Source organism: Panthera leo, chromosome A3, assembly GCF_018350215.1.
Source record: "Panthera leo isolate Ple1 chromosome A3, P.leo_Ple1_pat1.1, whole genome shotgun sequence".
In the NCBI taxonomy this organism is placed as follows: domain Eukaryota; kingdom Metazoa; phylum Chordata; class Mammalia; order Carnivora; family Felidae; genus Panthera; species Panthera leo.
The window spans coordinates 99,194,107-99,217,302 of NC_056681.1; the positions used below are offsets into that span (position 1 = coordinate 99,194,107).

The following is a 23,196-nucleotide window of genomic DNA, read 5'->3' on the forward strand; positions in this document are numbered from 1 at the left end:
GCATCTTTCAGTTTTCCATCTAGGAGCTCTCGGTGTCCAGTCAGCACAACCCAGTCCTCACGCCCACCCACCCCATCCCCCTGCTTGACCACCTCCAAAACTGGTTTGGCAGTGAAAGCACAAAAATGTCACTTTGAATTGTTTGTTCTAAAGTGGGTTGTATTTGGTCTAAATGTATTTTCAAAGTTATATAAATTTGGAGCCCTTCATAAGGCATGGCTTTCAGCAGCACACCCCTGGATTCCCAGATTCTTGAAAGGTTCTGGAGGTCACCCAGAAATGTTAGGACGCTAATCACATGCTCAAGGCCCCAAGAAAAGGGAGAGGACCAGGCACAGTAATGAAAGGAAGGAGGGTGGGAAAAACAATCCCCTTTTCTGTGGAAGGAAGTTGATTATAGCCACCATCTGAACAGGCAGAAAAGGACCAAACTTGGTGGTACAAAGCTTGTCTATTTGAAATAGATTTGCCTTCTGTGTTTTCAATAAACAGGCATCTATTTTGCACCATTGGCTGATACACTACAAGAGTTTAAAGACTACATTGAAAATCTGCCTTTAATAGATGATCCAGAAATATTTGGAATGCATGAAAATGCCAACCTAGTTTTCCAGGTATGTGGCTTTTAACTTAAAATACGTTTCAATATTGTGTATATAAACTTGAAACATCAATAATCACCTCACTAGTTCTGTAAATGATAATATCCTTAAATAAACAAAGTAAATGTTTCACCTCAATTTCAGCATTCGATTCCAATTTAGCCTGTTCCCTCTGGATCCTTCACAAAATCCTAAGATCATCATCTTTTCTTCCCTGTTACTGGCCGCCTCCCTCATTTCCTGGCCTTCTGCCTACTCCATATCTACCTGCTAGTCCACTTTAACATGGGACTTTGGGTAATGATCCAGACAGTCCTTTCTCTTTCGTCCTTCTCCCCCCATGCTGAACAAATCTGGATGATATTACACAAAAGTTTATGGATCCACAGATGATTAAGTTACAAAAGTATAGTAACAAACATCAAAAGCCAATAAAACAGTGTTGTTTAAAAGTGTGGTTCATCAAGGTCACAGTACCAGATCCCAACAGTAGGCCCAAAGAGCAAACTGGATAATTTCTCTAAGACCTTATGATGCCCCACCATTACCCCAGGGGTAGTCCAAGTTCCTCAGCATGGCACTCAAGGCTTCCCCATGACCTATGTACTACATACCTTTCCAGTTTATTCACCTTCCATGGTCAGGCATCTGTGGATGAACCAAAGCCATGAACTAAGGTATGTCCCGTACAGCTCTGGAATACTATATAGGTAGGGGACTAGGTTTGGCTCACAAGGCTAAAGGGAATCATCTTCCTTTTCAACTTAAATTTTGCCCATACAAGTGTTAGAGGGCGAGATCTACCTGGATATCAATGAATCCACACAAAACAACAATGGAACTTCAGAAAAAAACTCCAGGAGGTCAATGCTCTGACACCTTATGTCATGATTTTCTACCATTAAAATTGCTTTGCTACTCAGCAAAGAGTTACAATAATGTCTTGTTTTTCATTAGTATACTTTCAGGAAGAAAAAGAAGTGACCAAACCAAGTGTTAATATTTACTTATATCTGACTGTTTGCTCTGGAGTGGGTTGGGCCTGGGGCAAGGGGTGAAAGAAGGGAAAGGGGAGTGTGGATATAGTAAGACTTGCGGCATCCTGTGAAAAATATAACACTGTTGGTAGAGGTAACACTCTTGGCAATGCGCACCTAGGAGTATAGTTTTGTGTTTTCCATTGGTTCAGAATGACTGAGAATGAGACAGCAAGCAGGTAGTGAACACCGTGGTATGCTTTTCTGTCTAGCCTCCCTTTCCCCATTTTTCTGATATTATGTGCCTTATTCCCATCTCTTTACTTTGGGACAACAGCCCCTTCCTCATTCCATGAAATTCTGGTAAGACCCCTTACCTTCAGAAGTGGACACGTGACTCAGGTCTGGCCAAAGGCAGCACTCCATCACCTCGTCACTCAAATTGGTCCATGGAGCAGGTACATGGACCATGTTGGGTGAGAGAGAGTTCTTCCCTAAGACATAGTATGTATAGATGCTAGGATGGGGGAAGGCTTTCTCTTTCCTTTGGAATCACTGGCTAGAATACTATATATGTGTAGCTGTCTGTGGCCTTACCGTTGACACCCAACCCATTCCCCCTACCACATGGAAGCAACTCATGTGCCATAAGAAAGAATGAGAGAAACTACAAAGCATGTATAAGAGAGAAAACATTAGGTCCATTCATGCCTGAGGCCCATGTGACTTGTGTTCCCTTCCCAGTGTATGAGCCCACAGATTTCTTTTCTTTGATTAGCTGATTTAGGCTAGATAATTCTGCCTGTCATCAACAGAGTCTTTACACAAAAGACAGAAATGATTCCTTCCTCAGTCCAGCAAACTATACTTACATAGATGCTTATTAGAAACTAGTAAAGAAAATTGGACCTTGGCCTGTGCATATCAATTGGAGATACAAGGCAGAAAGTGCCTCCCAAGAAAATAATAAGCATAAGTCAGGCGCCATCTGTATAGACTGTCTCTGTCTAGGCACAAACATATCTCTGTTATCTCTCTTCTCATTAGAAGCTGAATAAATGGAAAGGAAAAACCAACAGAGGGACAGAGCCACCTGGGTGGCTCAGTGGGTTGAGCTTCCGACTTCAGCTCAGGTCATGATCTCATGGTTCGTGGGTTCGACCCCGCGTCGGGTTCTGTACTAACAGCTCAGAGCCTGAAGCCTGCTTCAGATTCTGTGTCTCCCTCTCTCTGCCTCTCTCTCTCTCACTCTGTCTCTCTCTGTCTCTCAAAAACAAATGAACGTTAAAAACCAACAAAGGTTGAGTAAATATGTGGACGAAGAAAACATACTGAAGGATAGAGGATAGAAAACACCATCCAAAAGATACAGACTTGCCCTCTGCAAATCATCTGCTGTAAAAACAAAAAAATATGTAAATAAACAATGTGTTTTGGCATCTGAGATATGGTAGAAGACCTAAGCTGTATGAAAGAAAAAGCCAGAATCCAAGAACAGGCCAACATGTATATATGAAGGATGCCAGACTGGCTATACTAAATACTTAAGGACTCTTCTAGCCAACCAAGAAGTCAAGAAATAAAATAGAAAATCCATATTAATTATTAGCACTGAGCAAGGAAACCAAACTATTTAACTATAGCATTAAGTAAATAACTTCATATGTGCTTAGGACCTAATGAATATGTCTATGTCAAAAGTCATATTTGAAAGGATGTCTATCATGCAGCATATAATTTTAACACTCATGATCTAAAATCCCAGGTCCTGAGGCCCCTCTTTCAGGTAAGTGGATGATGAGTGTTATGACGGAGGTTTCAAAGCCAAGGACTAGAGATTGGGGAGGGATAGATTGGGAAGACTTTAGGCAATCCCATGGAACACCCCTCCATACATTCTGGATATGTGCTTGTACACAGGCATCTAAACATGAAGAACTAAAAGAACTGCCCTCACAAGACCTGTGTGAGAGCCATAGAAAGGTTCCAACAAATATACATGAGAAAGATACCATGTTTCTGAATAGAAGAAAAATCTAGGAAAATTGTATATTTAACTAACCTTGGAATAGGAATTTCTATACACTAAAAAGCATAGCAACATTACAAACAAACATTAGAAAAAGCCAATAGATATGACTATCTCAAAAATATAAGAAAATTAAGAGTAATGACAAAGCAAGCATTTTTAAAACAACAAAAAAGAAACCTGAAAAGTTAACTGTCCACACGGAAAGACCATATGTTAGAACACAAGGTGAGTATCAATAGGTTTTAGAAGGCATATATCATACAAAGTGTGTTCTCCAACCACAATGGGATAAAGGCAGAAGTCAGTATAACTTCTAGCAACCAAAACAGTGTAGTACTGGCATAAAGACAGACATAGAGACCAATAGAATAGAATAAAGAGTCCAGAAATAAACCTTCACATTTGTGATCAAATAATTTTTGACAAGGGTGCCAAGACTATTCAATGGGGAAAGCACAGTCTTTTCAACAAATGGTGCTGGGGAAATAGGATATCCACATGCAAAAGAATGAAGTTGGACCCTTATCTAATACCATATATAAAAATTAACTCAAGGGATAAAAGACCTAAGTGTAAGACCTAAAACAATAAAACTTTAGAAGAAAACAAAGGACAGAAGCTTCAAGACCTTGAATTTGGCAATGATGTCTTAAATATGACACCAAAGGCACAAGTAACAAAAGAAAGAACAGACAAATTGGATTTCATGAAAATTTAAAATTTTATGAGTCAAAAGACACTATCACAAAAAAAAAAAAGCAAAAAGGCAACCCACAGAATAGGAGAAAATATTTGCAAATCATATACCTGATAAGGGGTTAATATCTAGAATATTTAAAGAATTCCTTAAAACTCAACAGCAACAACAAAAAACAAACAACCTGATTCAAAAATGGGCAAAGAACTTAGTAGACATTTCTCCAAAGAAGATACACAAATAGCCAATAAGCGCATGAAAAGATGCTCGAGATCACCAATCATAGTTAAACACGAATCAAAACTACAATGAAATAAAACATCATACCCATTAGTATGGCTGCCATCAAAATAACAGAAAACAAGTATTGGAAACGATGTGGAAAAATTGAGACCCTTGTGTACTGTTGGTGGGAATGTAAAATGGTAGAGCCATTGTGGAAAACAGTAGTGTAGTGATTCCTCAAAAAATTAAAAATAGAATTAATATATGATCCAGCAATTCCACTTCTAGGTATATACCCAAAAGGACTGAATATTTGTACATCATGTTTGTAGAAGCATTATTCACAGTAGCTAAAACTTGGATGCAGCCCAAGTATCCATCGACAGATGATACGCAAAAAATGGTATATACATACAATGGAGCATTATTTAGCCTTAAAAAGGAAGGAGACTCTGCAGTATGCCACAACATGGATAGACTTTGAGGACATGATACTAAGTGAAATAAGCCAGTGATATATAAATACTGTATAATTCTATTTATGCGAAGTATTTAGAATAGTCAAAATCACAGAGACAGAAAGTGGAAAGGTGGTTGCCAGGGGCTAGGGAAAGGGAGGAATGAGGAGTTATTGTCTAATGGATAAGGGGTTTCAATAAGATGAAAAGAATTATGTAGATGTATGGTAGTGATGGTTGCACAACATTATTAATGTATTTACCACTGAACTGTATACTTAAAGATAGCTAAGATGATATTTTTATATTACCTGTATTTTAACACAAAGGAATTGGGGGGAAATGTTAATCTTATCATAGAATTACATCTGATAAATCAGTCATAAAAACACTAAAAATCAAAAGTGTGCAAAATGCAAAAATAATTTATAAAGATGTAATACAGATGACCAATGAATATATTTTTAAAATGCTCAACTCTGATAACCCTCCAAGAAGAGCAAAACAATGAGAAACTTTTTGCCTATTAAATTTGAAGACTTTTTAAGCAACAATATTAGTTCTTGCAAAGATAGGTCCTCTGATACACTATTGTTGGCAGTATAAATTGGTACAATGTTTAGAAATCAATGTAGTAATACTCAGTTTAAAAATATTCTTTTGGAAGGAGCACCTGGATGGCTCAGTTGGTTAAGCCTCCAACTCTTGGTTTTAGCTCAGGTCATGATCTCCCGGTTCTTGAGTTCAAGCCCTGCATTGGGCTCCACTCTGGCAGTGTGGAGCCTGCTTGCGATTCTCTCTCTGCCTCTCTCTCTCTCTCTCTCTCTCTCTCTCAAAAATAAATAAATAATTTTTAAAAATATATTCTTTTGGAAATATATCATTTAAAGAATTTCAGGGTGCTTGGGTGGCTCAGTCGGTTAAGCGGCCGACTTCGGCTCAGGTCATGATCTCGCGGTCCGTGAGTTCGAGCCCCGAGTCGGGCTCTGTGCTGACAGCTCAGAGCCTGGAGCCTGTTTCAGATTCTGTGTCTCCTCTCTCTCTGCCCCTCCCCTGTTCATGCTCTGTCTCTCCCTGTCTCAAAAATAAATAAAATGTTAAAAAAAAAAAATTAAAAAAAAAAATAATAATTTCAAATATAGTGGGTGAAATTCGTACACAGATATTCTACTCAGCGTTTTATAAAATCTAAAAACTAGAAATGTCCAAAAAAAGTAGATAAACAACTATATTAATTATTATGGCACATTTCATACCAGTCACACAGTCACTTAAAGCATGATTCATGAAGATTTTTCAGTGATATAATGTTCATGAAATTGAAAAAGAATGAATCTACATAAATTGTATGGGCTCAATTTTTTTCTTCTTTTTTTATTTAGATTCAAGTTAGTTAACACATAGTGTAGTATTGGTTTCAGGAGTAGAATTTAGTGATTCATCACTTAAATAAATTTAACACCCAGTGCTCATCCAAACAAGTGTCCTCCTTTTTTTTAATTTTTTTTTAATGTTTATTCATTTTTGACAGATAAGAAGAAACAGAGTGCAAGTGGGGGAGGGTCACAGAGAGAGGGAGAATCCCAAACAGGCTTCAGGCTCTGAGCTGTCAGCACAGAGCCCGACGCAGGGGGCTGGGAGATCATGACCTGAGCCATGACCTGAGCCGAAGTTGGACACTCAACCTACTGAGCCACCCAGGCACGCCCCCACCAATCATCCATTAGCCCATCTCCCCACCCAATACCCTCCAGCAACCTTCAGTTTATTCGCTGTATTTAAGAGTCTCCCATGGTTTATTTCCCTCTCTGTTTTTATCTTATTTTTCCTTCCCTTCCCTTATGTTCATCTGTTTGTATCTTAAGTTTCACATATGAGTGAAATCATATGATATTTCTCTTTCTCTGACTGACTTATTTTGCTTAGCATAATACACTCTAGTAATATCCATGTATGGGCTCAATTTTTTAAACTACAAGCACATATACAGAGAAAATATCCAAGTGGGGGAAACTAAAATTATAAATATCTCCGGAAAGCAGGATCATGAATATTTTTTCTTTATACTTTCCTGTATTTTCTAAATCTTCAGTAATAAACCATAATACCTTTTTTAATGTTTATTTATTTTGAGAGGAGAGAGCACACATGTGGGGTGAGGGGCAGAGAGAGAGGAGAGAGAGTGCAGAGCCTAACACAGGGCCCCATCTCACGAACCATGAGATCATGACCTGAGCTGAAATCAGGAGTAGGTCACTTGACTGATCACCCAGGCACCCCATACTTTTCCTAATTGAAAAAAATGTTATTTAAATAAAAGTATGTTCCAAAACCGCATCCTCATTATTTCTTCTTCATTTTTAGCTAAAAAATTTTATTCATTTTTTATTGGAGTTAAATGTATATAACATAAAATTCACCATTTTAACCATTTTAAGTATACAGGTAGGTGGCATGAAAAACATTCAGATTCTTTTTCAACCAAAAATGTTTAAATGCACACTGACCACTATGTACAATTGACCCTTAAACATAAACTGCATGGTCCATTTATACACAGATTTTTTTCAATACACTACAGTACTATAAACATTTTCTCTTGTGATTTTCTTAATAACATTTTCCTCTCTTTAGTTTACTTTAAGAATACAGTACATAATACATATAATATACAAAATATGTTAACTGTTTATGTTATTGGTAAGGCTTCCAGTCAACAGTAGGCTATTATTAGTTATGTTTTTGAAGAATCAAGTTATATGTGGATTTTCAACTAAGTGGCCAGGAGGGGCAATGCCCCTGACCTGCACATCGTTCAAGGGTCATCTGTACTATGCATTTTGAATGAGTACATTTTACCAATTCTATCTTCAACAGAAAATTTTCCTTTTTTTGACAGTTGCCATTATATTTATGTTAAGTAAACTGTGCTGCACATTATTTTTTGAGAATTCCAGTCTTCACTGCTCTGTCTCTTTCCACCATTACAGTACAAAGAGACCAACACTTTAATCAACACCATACTTGAGGTTCAGCCAAGGTCATCTTCTGGTGGAGAGGGAAAAAGCAATGATGAAATTGTCCAAGAACTTGTTGCTTCAGTCCAGACCAGAGTTCCAGGTAACAAATACTCCCTGGCTTCTGTATATCATAGGACTTTTAGGAATAAACTCAGAAAGCTGAGTGATGAGCAGGTGTCCAAATCTGCTTTATTACATAGACTTTTCTTTATGTAGAGAGCGCTTCTGACATGGAGCTCTCCATTTATAGAGTGGAAACTTTGAGCACCTCAACAACCCAACTTCCAGAAGCATGAGGAGCAAGTTGGTTTCTAGCCCCGTGTAACCTTACCTAGACTCCTTCCTGAACTTCCTCATGTCTCTAGACCTGTGCTTCCCAAGACAGTAGCCACTAGCCACGTGTGGCTACTTAAATAAGTAAAATATAAAATTAATTTCCTCTGTTGCACTAGCCACATTTTGAGTGCTACTATATTGGACAACGCAGATAAAAAATATTTCCAAATTGTAAAATGTTCCATTCGACAGCCTTGCTCTAGAATCTCTCATTTTTTTCTCCATTCAAGAGAAATGGCTAAATTAATATCATCTTGTTTTCTGGTGAGTAAAGTTATCTTCCCGAAAGATCACAGAGATGTGCTCTCACACTTTTCTTACAGTGACGGTAGATATACACTTCTTAAGTCTACTATAAAAGTAAACTGTGTTTCTTCCTACTCACAACACTTTTGACACCAAGTATGTGGGCTCTTCCCTTACATAAGCAACACTCCAACTCTCTGGACACCAACAGGGTATCCGACAATCCAGTTATGACACTAACTAACCAGAGTTAGCACAGACCCCACAGGTTAAGTGCTCAATCCCACAAGACCACCCTCCGCTTCAGATGCCAATCTCAAGTCCCAAGTTGTGACCTATACTTCTGATCAACTGACTGTAAATCAGGTGTTCACACAAACCCCTTCTTAGGTGTATAATTTGCTAGAAAGGCTCAGGGAAACACATTTACCAGCTTGTTATAAAGGATATAATAAAGGGTACAGATAAACAACCACATGAAGAGGTACATTAGGGCTAGGTCTAGAAGAGTCCCAAGTGCAGGAGCTTCTGTCCCCATGGATTCAGGGTATGCCACCCTCCTGGCACATAAAAGTTCTCTAAACCCCTTCAGTTAGGGTTTTTATGGAGGCTTCATTACTAGGCATGATTGATTACATCATTAGCTGTTAGTGATGAACTCAACCTCCAGCCCCTCTCCCCTCCCAAGAAGTCAGAGGGAAAAGCTGAAAGTTCCAACCTTCTAATCACATGGTTGGTTCCCCTGACAAGGAGCCCCCCACCCTTCAGGGCTTTCCAAAGTCACCTCATTAACATAGAGTCAGGTTTATGTTATGAATAATGAAAGATGCTCCTTTCATTCTTAACACTCAGGAGCTCTTCCAGGAGCTGGGGTCAAGGCCAAATAAATATTATAAAAAATGATGTTCCTATTACTCTTATTACTTAGGAAATTACAAGGGTTTGGAGACTCCAGCCAGGAAGAACCTGGGGCAAAGACAAAAATATATATTTTTATAACATCACAGTTCCAGAGACTGATTCTTGCAAATTCTCTGAAGACCTCCCCCCCCAGAAGAAAAAAGCCGGTGCAACCTCAGAAACCAGTTATCTCCTCCCAAAACAGGCCCTCAAAAGAATACCTCCTGAGTAGAGAGTTCTGTTAATGTTGAGGAAAACTGAGTCAGTTATTTTAGGAAGCAATTTTTAACAAATATAAGATAGAGAACTGGCTGGAAAACGGATGCAGAGACGGATGGCTGGAAGACGGTGTACTTGGTTCATAGAGTGCCACTGACACCTAGGAGATTTTTCTCTCCAAGATTAATAAAACTTACACTTTCACTGAAATAAGCAATGCATCTGCTGAGGCTGAGAGGACAGGGATATGACTGGTTCAATAAGAGAACTGAGGGTTTGGAATAGGAGACTGGGACATGGGATGACCCAAGACTGGACCAACCCACAGTGCTGTGTGATTTTTCTATAGCAGTGGAAGTGCAAATTCAGAAGGAATTTGGTACATATACTTCAGAGCCACTCACTAACACTACTCAGATATGCAGGGGAAATGCTGGTCCTTCATTTTTTATAGCTTATATGAGCCTCCATTTGCTAGATTATAGGGAAAAGGAAGAGCAAAATTTTTAATCCAGCTTGAACCATGGGCCTAATAACTGAGTCAGTCCCTTTGAGTAATGCTCAGTAACAAGATAAATGCTAGTCTGCCTCATCCTTCGTTCTCCCCCTCCACCCCCCGTCTCTCTGAGATGCAATGCGGTGTGCAGAGAAGAGGGGGGCTTACATACCTGCATGGCAAAGAAAACTCAGGGTCCCTGCACCTCTGGTCTCAGAGATGGCCCTCGCCCACCAGGCAGCCGCTTGTCCACCCAGGCACCCCAGAAGTTGGCTTTTTAAAAGTTAAGATAAGTGTGTTACAATAGCAATGTTACGAGGACAGAAATCAATGATAATGGATCTGAGGAATCAGCATGTGTGTGTTTCAGAAACACTAGAAATGGAGAGTGCATCTGAGAGCCTTTTCACCAAGGATTCCCAAGGACGCCTTAACTCTTTGACTACCGTTCTCGGACAAGAAGTGGACCGCTTTAACCAGCTATTGAAGTTAATACATGTATGAGTGCTCCTGCCAGCATTGCTGTTGGGTACCAAAGCTTTGTAGAGAAATTATCATAATAAGAGTTTTCCATTCCCGTTCAACATTTCTGTTTGAATATGCTAATAAGTTTTCAAACGCAACTTGTCTAAAATTGAACGTACGTACCCTCCTCTAACGAGTCTGTTCCCTTTCTCTAATAATGCCTTCATCAGTATGTGACACTATAGATCCCCAGTCTCATGATCCTAACTCATGCCCTTAGGATTAGCACTGACTCTAGACCTTTGATCAAGGACCTAAGCACTGAATCTCTCTGGATCTCTGAAGAGATCTCACTGGATCTCAGAGAGATTCAGTGCTTGTTCCTAATGTCTAGTTTGCAGGTAGTAACAGTCTTTATGAAGACACTGAAAACAGAGTTTCTGCAAGTGTGGGCCACAAAATGCCTGAGATAGAATCGGCTGTGCTGCATGTTCAAAATGTAGATCCCCCGATCCCACTCCAGACCTCCTGAGTTTGAATTCCTTGAGAAGTTCCTGGGGTTATGAATTTTAAGTAAACTCCCCCAGATGACTCACTGCAACTAAAATTTGAGAACAACTATTTGGGCCTTTGCCTTCTGCTCAGGAATACTCTGGATAACCTTGCCTTTATAATGCCAGCTGAAGGCCTCCCTGGTTTCGCTGTGCATTACTTTGATATGGAAAACACACAACCCATTAGAGACCAAATATTGAGCATTAACCAGAAAAGTTTTGCTGCCAAGCAAGGACCAAATACCTAGCACAGAGTCAAGGCTCAGTGAGAAGATCGGGGAGGACAACTGGGGCAAATCTTTTATTAAAGCCAAAGACTGTCTCCTTATTAGAAAAGCAGTCTCCCAGTGTTGCTCATTGGCTAGCAATAGTTAGGTTGTGGGCTAGGGGGCAAGCTCCCTGTTGAGGCTGAAAGAGCCAGCCCTCCAGCTGGGATCCCTGGATGAGCTCACAAAGCAAGATTAAATATCTGCCCCATAGGGCTTCTTCAGGGCTGTTAGCAGAGAGGGAAGTGAATTTTTATCTTGTTTTGGCCATTGCATTTGGATGTCTTCATCCTAGCAGCTTCATCTCTGTCCTGGCTCATTCTGTATAGGAGGTGCTGACCCCTTACCTGGCTACCTGGCCTGCTGACACTGGTATAGAGCGGACTAGATAGCATAGTCCCCAGGTGGGGACTCTGCATATTCAGCTGACCCAGTGCCCCCTAGCCCACAACCTAACTATTGCTAGCCAATGAGCAACACTGGGAGACTGCTTTTCTAATAAGGAGACAGGGAGCCATACCCCAGGTGCAAGGGTGGCTGGGAAATACAGTCTCTATATGAGATTGCTAAATCCCTTATGTGCCCAGCTAAAACTAAAGAAGTACTGTTGTTCAGATGACAGACACGAACCTTGCTCATGTCTTGCCTCTTCCACGTCATGACTTTGCACCCAGTTGAAGACAGACAAATCCTCTTGTCACTTCCTCCAAAAAGTCTTCCTGACACACCAGCCCTTCCCTCCCCCATCAGATAACTTAAGGAACCCTCCTCAGGGCTCCATCATTTCGGGTGTCTGTGTCTATCGCTGTCCTCACCAAATTACCTTGTAATTACCCCTCCATGGGGATGGCTCCCCCGTAGGACAATGAACTTCTTAAAGAGAAGAAAACTAGTTAAATTAGTCATCTTTGATCCCCTAGTCCCTGACACATACTAAATCTTCATGAATCTTTGAATGTGCAAGTGAAAGAGTGTGGCTCTGAGGTCTCCTTGTGGTCACGACTTCTGGTCAAACATTACTGTGTACCAATAATGAAGGAATCCACCTACAGGAAGGAGAGAAAGGAGGAATCCTGGAAGAAGCAGCCTGCAAAGCAATCAGGAATCCCAGCCGAGCACTTCTATCTGAGGGAGGGGTGGTGGCCTGCCCCCCCCCCCAATCCTGACCTCTGCCCAGTCCTAGAAGACCCTAGCAGCCTAATCCCTCCCTCTCTGGAACCTTCTGTAAGTCTTCTCTGTGAGTCTTCTGCCACCGTTTTCCATTTTCGGTTTCTAAGGTGGAGTGCTGTTTCCGCCCTGGCTGAGGGTCTCCTTGCTCTACAAGGCTGCAAATGGTTCCTCAGACCCTAACTAAGGGCGATTGAATAACAACTCTTCCTACCACTCATTGCCTCTCATGAACAGAGACGGGAATGGAAGGAATGGAAGGCTGACTAACCTTGTTTATCCACATACCGCCTATCTCTAGAACTATGTGCATATGGTCCTGGACCTTATTTTGGTTTTGAATCAACATAAATTTGGCCTCTAACATCCTTCTATAGTATTTTCCCAGTATACTGCAGTGGTTTACACAAAACCAGAACCGTGCAGACCATACCAATCTATATGCCCCACCTTCGTCTTTAGCCAAGTAACAAATATTACCCTGTACTTCCCAGGGCTGCTGCCAGCCCAGCATCTCCCGGGACTACTGCCTGCCTCTGTCTTTTGTTGTGGGGAGGGGAGGGCAAGGGTCATGTCTTAAGGAAGTGTTTCTAGAACAAGGGGACTCTGGTACCAGCTGAAAGATTGGTCTCCCCTAAGAATCTCCCCTCTCTGCTGTAACTTCAGAGGCCATGGGAAGCCCCTGGGCAGAAATCACCAGTGGTAAGAAGCAGTTCCCACTACCAACCCCATGGTTCCCAAATAACTATCAGGCCCATTTTTCCTTCAGCCTGGAGGAGAGCTGCTCGTTGGTATTTCTTGAAGCCACTTCTCTAGGCTTCAAGGGATATTTCTCTTCCTTCCCTCTTTCTACTTCATTGGATTCTGCCATTAACAGTCTGAACCATCCCCCACCCCCAGGCCTTACACCCCTATGGTCACGTGTTGTAAAAATGGGCAAAAGATTGAAGAGTCTGGCCCAACAGACAGTGTGCAGAGAGGATGGAGCAAGGGGGCCCTTCGGCCCAAGGCAGTACTGCTGACACAAATGAGTGGCACTCTCACTTGATAATTACATCTGTGAAAGGCACCTACTCATTCTTGTTCTTTCAGACTTCTCTGGAGACACTCAACAAAGCTATTGCTGGCCTTATGGTGATGTCTGAGGAAATGGAGAAGGTGTACAACAGTTTCCTCAACAACCAAGTTCCCTCTCTGTGGTCCACCACAGCCTACCCATCCCTGAAGCCACTAGGATCGTGGGTCAAAGACCTGATCCTGAGGACTGCATTTGTGGATGTAAGAAAATTCACTTCTTTGGGTTTGATGAACACAGTAGGCCTTAAGGTCCTTAGGAAGCCCTAGCTAACTGAAATATTAACAACTGTTGAGGGATCATCTGAGCCCAAAGAAATAGAAACTTCCAGAATGGCATCAATTTGAAAGTCATGTTCATTATAAGGTACTTTGCCCTTGGCCTTTATCCCTGTATCCCACTTTAATTCCAGGCCAACCTTGGAGTTTCAGATCTCATTCATGGGATCCCACTGTGAGGCACAGAACCAATCTGACATGGGTCCAAACTTCTAGGTGTGACCTTGCTGCAGTCTCCTCTCTTCCACACCCCCTATAATAACCAGGTTCTGGATTTACGGTCAGGCTATTGGGTGAGGAGGGAGACAGACAGGTAGGGAGAATGGGACTGGTGACTAACTCAGGCTGGTTAAGATTCTGTCTCCTGAGAGGCCCTCCAAAATATGATTCTGACTTAAATGACAAGCTCCACTTCAGAAAAACAATACATAATGGTGTAATGTTTCTCCTTTAGTTGTGGCTCAAAAGAGGGCAGCCTAAGTCCTTCTGGATCTCCGGTTTCTTCTTTCCTCAAGGATTTCTAACAGGTAACAACCAGTGCTTTCCCAAGAAAAATCCCACGAAAGATCATGCTGGGTTTCTAGGAACTGGGGGAAAGGCAGGGCTGCTAATGACCTAACTATGGATTACTGATTATAGGGCAGTTCAATAAGGCCCTGCTCCTTCGCACTTGCTGGGGAAAAGGATGGCAGGAATAGCAGATGCTCCCCAACAGCCTAACCCCTGCCCCTCTTGGGCTGTGCAAGTTCGAGCACTCGATACGACATGAATGCCCACGGCACGCCCCAGTTCCCCACGTGACCCATGCTGGACGGGTCTCCATGCTGCTCTCCACCTGCCCCAGCCCCACCTCAGAGCAGCTTCCTTCTTTCTAAAGAACATTCCTTCACTCATATGTGGATCCTGAGAAACTTAACAGAAGACCATCGGGGAGGGGAAGGAAAAAAAAAAGAGAGGGAGGGAGCCAAACCATAAGAGACTCTTAAAAACTGAGAATAAACTGAGGGTTGATGAGGGGTGGGTGATGGGCATTGAGGAGGTCACCTGTTGGGATGAGCACTGGGTGTTGTATGGAAACCAATTTGACAATAAATTTCATATTAAAAAAAAAAAAAAGAACATTCCTGTCAACCTTCCATCGGCCCTCGACTCCAGCTAGAGGACCCAGGCCTAATCTGTCTTTTGAATCCCTCAAATCTCCGGCACTGGCTTGTCTCTCACTCACTGGCAGAGCAGTGCACTAGAGCCATGACCTTCTTCTCTCTCTTCCCAGCTGTGCCATGGCTCCACCCCTCCCAGCATCACCACAGGCTTCCTGTCTAATGAGCTAATTCAGAATAAGGTGTTAATGGTTGGGACTTCTCGAGGGGGAGGAAGCTCTCAAATGCTAGAGCAGCCTGGTTGAGGCAAACAGAGGCCATGTTTGAGAAGCGGCAATGTCGTTTGGAGGACCCAGCTTTCTGGTTTTCATTTTTATAGGAACTCTTCAAAATCATGCTCGGAAACACAATTTGCCTATAGACGAGCTGAGCTTCAAGTACAACATGATTCCTATCTATCGGGATCAAGCGGCAGTTATAGAAGCTGCCAAGACAGTGCAGTTTGGACAAGAACTGCCCATGGACTTGGAGGTACCGTTCCCTGACTAGTTACAGCAGAGCAGCTCTGTCCCACTCACATTTGATATCTCAGCCAACCTCCCCTGCCCCACTCCCCTACTGCCTCCCACATGTAGCAGCGTGAGAGGCAGGACGAGACTCATACCCCTCAGACAAGCTCCCCAGGTCTGCAGTGACTCGATAGGAAGTGCCTAAATTAGTCCAATTTGTAGAGATATTTTTTAAAGCAACACTGTTTATTTCTTTAGATACCTACAGCAACTCTCTCTTTCTTATGGAGAATGATGTTAAATAAGGGCTTTAGCAAGATGTTAAAAACAAGGTTTCAGAATCAGGCAGGGCTGAGTTTAAATTCTGACTTTCCCCTTTGCAGCTGTGTGTGCTAGAATGATGACTAACATGTCTGCACCTCAGTGTTCTCATCTGTAAAATGTGGCCAATGCCACCAACCTCAGAGCTGTAATGCAGTGTAAATGAACTAGCATATAGTGCTCCCACAATAAATAACTATTATTATAGGCTGGATGTATTTGCTGTTCACTCAATTGCCTCCTAGTGGAATTGATATACTAACTTCATACATTATATAACCATAAATACATGGCATAACTAATAGGAATGCACTAAGGAAGCAGTTTAAACTCTTTCCTTACATAGTTTCCTCCTTCTAGAGCAGAAGTTCTCAAAATGTGGTTCATTGGCATCACCTGGGAACTTACTAGAAATGCAAATTCCAAGGACCCATTCCAGATCTACTGAATCAGAAACTCTGGGCTGAGACCCAGAAATCTGTACTGTAACAAGTCCTACATGGGGCTGTTAGCCCACTAAATTTTGAGAACCACTGCTCTAGAATATCAGTGATTCTCAACTTTAACTGCAGGTTAGAATCACCTGTGGAGCTTTTAAAAAATCCCAATACCCAATGGGGCGCCTGGGTGGCTCAGTCAGTTGAGCATCTGACTCTTGATTTGGGCTCAGATCATGATCCCAGGGTCATGGAATTGAGCTCTGCATTGAGCTCCGCACTGAGTTCCCAAGCTGGGCATGGAGACTGCTTGGGATACTCTCACTCTCTCTCCCTCTCTCCCTCCCCCCTCCTCTCTAAAATAAAATTTAAAAAAAAAATCCCAATGCCCAGACTACATCCCACTTACATCAGAATCACCCCAATATCATTAGGCATCATTATTTTCCAAAGCTCCCCCAGGTGACTCCAGTGCACCACCAGAGATGAGAACCCCTGCCGCCCATCCGAGCCACCCAACTCCGATGTGCTGAGATGCAATGGGGGAGTGCAGCCCTGCCTCAAAGCACCCGTCCACACCTTAGAAACATAACTTTACACACAAGCAGGGCCACTGTTAGCCCATTTGCCACCTTTGCACAGCTTAGGAAAAGACACTCCCTCTGGGTGGATGCCCAGATGGCTCCCACACATGGCTTGGCAAGGGGGTAGCAGGATGGTTTCCAGCCTCCACTAAGGCAGACCTGCACAAGTGTGCATAGCAGCCCCCAAAACAGGAAGGCCTGCCCCACCCTTCGTAGCCGAGAGACAAAGTTCGGGACACCAGAAAGTAAAGACCAGCCAAAAAGAGCTTACTGTCCTTTTATTCACTATAAAAATATACTGCCTGTGTCCATACCGCTTGGCCATCTGCCTGCAGGTGAGCGGCTCCAATTCTCCAAAAGATAATCAGCTCCACAAGTGGCCAAATTCACTGTTTGAGGAAGGATGACACAGAAGCCCACAATTGGCAGAACTTGTATACCAGTGGTGGCCTCCAATCACAGGACACCAAGGGCAAGGTTTTTCTCTGTCTCTCTCTCTCTCCCCCTTTAATAGAAACAAGAATCTAGCATAATTTCTAAAAACAAAAAGGGAACTTTCCATAGTCTGCAACAGTCCATACTCTGCAGGTATCAAGACAGATATACAATCTATCTTTAGGAGGCACCCAGGTCCTTGAAAGACCTTGCTAAAAAGAACATGATAATCACAGCCCTCCTATCCTATCTGCTTCCCATGCAAAGGAGCAAGTCATAACACTGTATCAGACAGTCTGAAGCCCATAAATGGTATCCCCTATTAAAGATCCTGGTAGAGTGTGGAAATTTGAGATTTGGTGTCAAACAGAAGCAAGTTATTTTACCTTTCTGAGTCTTGGTTTTCTCCTCTCTAAAATGTAATAACAGCAGGGCACCTGGATGGCTCAGTTGGTTAAGCATCCGACTTCAGCTCAGGTCATGATCTCATGGTTCGTGAGTTCGTGCCTGACGTTGGGCTCTATGCTGACAGCTCGGAGCCTGGAGCCTGCTTCGGGTTCCTTGTCTCCCTCTCTCTCTGCCCCTCTCCCACTCATGCTCTGTCTCTCAAAAACGAACAAACATTACAGAATTTTTTTTAAATAAAAAATAAAAACAAAATGTAATAACAGCAATCTCTAGAGTGGTTCTTAGCATTAACTGGTGAGGATGTGGGACTCGGGAAATGGCCCACAACAGCTAATCCCCTTCTCCTCTTCTCACCTTTAAACTTCTGGTTATCTTCCAGTTGCCCTCTCCTGAAGATGGTGTTCTTGTTCATGGAATGTTTATGGATGCTTCTCGATGGGACAATACAGAGATGGTGATAGAAGATGCACTGCCAGGACAGATGAATCCAATGCTGCCTGTGGTGCATTTTGAACCTCAACAAAATTACGTGCCAAGCCCAACACTTTACCATTCCCCACTTTATAAAACAGGGGCCCGGGCAGGAACACTCTCAACCACAGGTAAGGATGTGCTAAGATTGGTTAAAAAAAAAAAAAAAAAAAAATGATGACAAAATGCAAACTTACCAACTCCAAACACAAAGCCATAATGTATGAGGGAGATCTTAAGCCAATTAGCAAGACTTAAAATGAGGCCACTTATAATATACTAATTTATAGATTTTATGTTTTCCTTCTTTTACCACTAAGTATGGGCTGACATTATAAAACAAATGCTTTCTTTCTATTAACCTAATAAGTAGAAAATAGAGCTTATTGAACAGTGACTTCTAATTTCAAAATGATGGACTAAGTAGACAGGAGTCTCTCACCAAAGTCACTGAGACTCATCACAGAAAACAGATTTAAAAATAAACCCAGGGCGACTCTGGTTAAACGTCCGACTCTGGCTCAGGTCATGATCTCGCAGTTCATGAGTCCAAGTCCTACATTAGGCTCTATGCTGACAGCTCAGAGCCTGGGGCCTGCTTAGGATTCTGTCTCCCTCTCTCTCTGCCCCTTCCCCACTCATTCTCTCTCTCTTTCTCTCTCTCTCTCTCTCTCTCTCTCTCTGAAATAAATAAACATTTTTTAAAATGGCATTAAATAAAATAGCATTAAATAAAAATAAACCCAAAACAGAATGCTGTGTTGCAAAAAGGGAAATCTGAGTGGGTCTGAAACTAAGATGCAGCCCTGACAAAAGGAACCAGGTAGAAAGAAAGCCATATCAACAGGTAAGCTGAATGCACACAGCTAAAGAGTGAGCAGAGAATGAGCTGAGGAGTCAGTTTTTTAAAAAAGTGACATTGTGAAAAAAATTAAAAATAAAATAAAAAATAAAAAAATAAAGTGACATTGTGAAAGGAGCCAAATTTTCCAATATTTATCTAGTAGGCAATCTGGAAGGAGAAAGAGAATGGAAGAGGGATAATATTTGAAAAAATAATGGCTGATAATTTCCCAGAACTGAACAAACACTTAAGTCCTCAGATCACAAGGTCTCACAAAGTGGCAGGTATGATTTTTTTTTAAAGCATACAACAAATAATTAAATTTGAAAAGATATATCAAAGTGATTCTTAACACTATCAGTGATAAAGAAAATCCTCAAAGCAAAGATTTAAAATATATTAATACACTGGGACTAAAATTCCCAAGAATGAGACTCAGATTGACATCAGACATCTCTCTCTTTATCCACACAGCGCACATAAAAAGATAATAGACAAACACCTGCAAAGGCTGTGGGAAAATAACTTTGCACCAGAACTGCAAAAGCAATCAAATTATTAAAAGGAAAGGTGTAATAAAGATCTCTTTGGACATACAATGGCTCTAAATTAATCACCACTGGCCCTCTAAAACACACACACACACACACACACACACTTAAATCTGTAATACTTTGACCATAAAAATGATTTCAATAATAACTTGAAACTAAATTTCCAGATGAGAGAAATATAGGAGAGGGAACAGGGTAGAAAGAATTAAATTTTCTCATTTGAATGGAGAATACAGATACTGATAAATATTTTTCTAATAAAATCTTCAATTAAAGTATATTCTCAAAGAGTAACATACAGAATGGAACTACAATAGACACTTATCATGTCTCGATCTCCCACTCCCATGACAAATCTAAAAACATTTTAAAAGGTATTTTTAAAATTAATGGCATGAACAAGTTTTTATGTGGACATAAGTTTTTATTTATCTCGGATAAATACCTAGGAGTGGAAAGACTAAACATGTGGTATGTACATGTTTAACTTTTTAAGAAACAGCCAAACTGCTTTAAAAGAGGCCATACCATTTAACATTCCTACCTGCAGTGCATAAGGGCTCCAGTTCCTCCACTTCCTACCACTTAGGATGATCAGTCCTTTTTGATTTTAGATGACAGCCAGCTAGCTATCTAGATGATAGAATATGTGGTATCTTCTTGTGTTTTTACTTTGCAGTTCTCTAATGACTAATGACATTAGCCATCTTTTCTGGTACTTATTTATATCTTCTTTGATGAACTGTCCAAGTCTTTTTCCCATTTTTTAAAAGTCATTTGTCTTATTGCTAGCTAAAATTCCAACAGAAATTATCCTTTTGGCAAGAGGAACCAAGAAAAGGTAGTAATTAAAATGAAGTTGTACTGACACAAGACTCAACAGATAGATCAAATGCACTGGAGAGAGAGCCCAGAAACACACTGTGTATATGTGGGAACTCAGCATATAATAGCAGCATCATTTTTTTTATTATGAAATTTATTGTCAAATTGGTTTCCATACAACACCCAGTGCTCATCCCAAAAGGTGCCCTCCTCAATACCCATCACCCACCCACCCACCCTCCCACCCTCCATAAACCCTCAGTTTGTTCTCAGTTTTTAGGAGTCTCTTATGTTTTGGCTCCTTCCCTCTCTAACCTCTTTTTTTTTTTTTCCTTCCCCTCCCCCATGGTCTTCTGGTAAGTTTCTCAGGATCCACATAAGAGTGAAAACATATGGTATCTGTCTTTCTCTGTATGACTTATTTCACTTAGCCTCACACTCTCCAGTTCTATCCACGTTGCTACAAAAGGCCAGATTTCATTCTTTCTCATTGCCACGTAGTACTCCATTGTGTATATAAACCACAATTTCTTTATCCATTCGTCAGTTGATGGACATTTAGGCTCTTTCCATAATTTATCTATTGTTGAGAGTAGCAGCATCATTTAAAATTGGTGAGAAAGAGACAAATTATTCCACAAATGGTGCTGACAACCAAACTTAGACCCTATCTCATACTATAGAGAAGAGTAAATCACAGGTGGATTCTTTACACTTAATCATCACTAAACTTTCTTTTTCTTTTTTCTTTTTCTTTCTTCCTTTATATTTGAGAGAGACAGAGAACATGTGCACATACGAGACTTGGGCAGAGGGGCACGGGGACAGAGGGGGAGAAAGAGAGAGAATCTTAAGCAGGCTCCATGCTCAGCACAGAGCCCAACATGGGACTCAATCCCACAACACTGGGATCATGACCTGAGCTGAAACCAACAGTCAGATGTTCGACCAACTAAGCCACCCAGGCACCCCTCATCACCAAACTTTAAAATTATTACTAACCCTAATGAAATAATATCTCTACGTAATAATTATCAACATCTGCTAACATGCCAAGAAAGACAATCAGACATAAGGTACTTCCTGATGTAAGTACACACCACCTCTTCAAGTATTCTTGCCCAAAAAACTCAAACCTGAATATGATCATGTCTCTAGATCTAACCACCCCCTTTACATGAATAGAGGAATATATTTATTTTTTAAATATTTTTGTTAACGTTTATTTTATTTTTGAGACAGAGAGAGACAGAGCATGAACGGGGGAGGAGCAGAGAGAGAGGGAGACGTAGAATCAGAAGCAGGCTCCAGGCTCTGAGCCATCACCCCAGAGCCTGACGCGGGGCTCGAACTCACGGACTGCGAGATCATGACCTGAGCTGAAGTCAGACGCTTAACCGACTGAGCCACCCAGGCGCCCCAGAGAAACATATTTAAAATCACCACAGGGATGCTGTCAGCAAAGTCCAGACTCTGGGAAACTTTATAGGACAAACAGCCTTGTTATTTCAACAATTACAAGGGGGTGGCAAAAGGAACAGAGGGGTAACCTACCAACTGAAGGAGATTTAAGAGACACATCACTATTGCAAGGCACGGATCTTACTTGAATCCTGAATCAAACTAATGCAATACACATACAGTGTGTGTGTGTGTGTGTGTGTGTGTGTGTGTGTGTGTATACCATTTATATACCATTTATACTAGAAAATGTCACTCAAGTCCCTGCCAAGGCACTGTGGCAGGGCATGGCATACAAAGGTAAGGAAAGGGGAGATATAGGCTTTCTCTGCTGGGGACACCACCACCTTTCCCCAACTTCTACACAGACTGGGTTTGCTGTGAATGCAGTGTCATCTTGAGGGCAGAACCCTCTTCTTCTCACACTCATCCTGGCCCCTCATACAGGCCCACAGTAAAAAAAGTGCAAAAGTGACCTCTTATTTCAGATGTCCCAGAGCTGAGGACAAAATATCTGCTATTGCACTTGGTCATTTCAGGAGCACTGGTGCCTAACTGCAGGGTAGAACAGAGGATGGATGGATGGATGGATGGACGGACGGATGGACGGATGGACAGACAGATGGACAAATGAATGGATGCCCAACCTACCAACTGCATCCTGAGTCCCACTAAAAGCTCAGGGCTGAATCTATTCCAATGTTCCATCAGTCAGACTGCGGAGAATTTGAAACATACTTTACAAGGTTATACAAAGTCAAAGTTAGGTCCTAAAGGATCATTTGTTCTAACATCTTCATTCTATAGAGCGTAAAACTGAAATATGTAGAGGACTATTTACCCGTTATCTACAGAGGCTGAGTCAGGTCTGAAACCCAGGTGTCTTGACTCTCACTACACTGCTCTTTGCATCAAGGGGTTATTCTTTAAGTAACAAGCCTTTGTCCTTGTATCCTTTACTAGGTCATTCCACCAACTTTGTGGTAACTGTGCTCTTACCCTCCAAGCGGTCCAAAGATTACTGGATTGCCAAGGGGTCAGCTTTGCTCTGCCAACTAAATGAGTGAGAAGTTGCCACCTCCTGCTAAAAAAGAACCAGGCCAAGAGTCTTTCCTGATGGGGACAAAGGTCCGTGTAACATATGCAAGCAAAACAGCTATACTTCTGGTCTGACTTAAGGATGGTTAGTGTGGCTTTTCTCTTCTAACCTAAAATAAAGTGTCTGAGTGCTTCA

At 41.6% G+C, this 23,196-nt stretch overlaps 1 protein-coding gene across 2 annotated transcripts in view; it reads left to right on the forward strand.

Annotated features, from left to right (window-relative positions):
• Positions 1–23,196, forward strand: part of DNAH6 (dynein axonemal heavy chain 6) — a 242,122-nt gene extending 218,926 nt beyond the window's left edge. For both annotated transcript variants that reach the window (XM_042932835.1, XM_042932838.1), the window contains exons 70-77: positions 493–614; positions 7,982–8,111; positions 10,579–10,706; positions 13,753–13,938; positions 14,468–14,540; positions 15,493–15,644; positions 18,187–18,409; positions 22,926–23,196. In XM_042932835.1, coding sequence (XP_042788769.1) covers positions 493–614; positions 7,982–8,111; positions 10,579–10,706; positions 13,753–13,938; positions 14,468–14,540; positions 15,493–15,644; positions 18,187–18,409; positions 22,926–23,029 — 1,118 coding nt within the window. In that variant the 3' untranslated portion in view covers positions 23,030–23,196. The remainder of the gene's footprint in view (positions 1–492; positions 615–7,981; positions 8,112–10,578; positions 10,707–13,752; positions 13,939–14,467; positions 14,541–15,492; positions 15,645–18,186; positions 18,410–22,925) is intronic.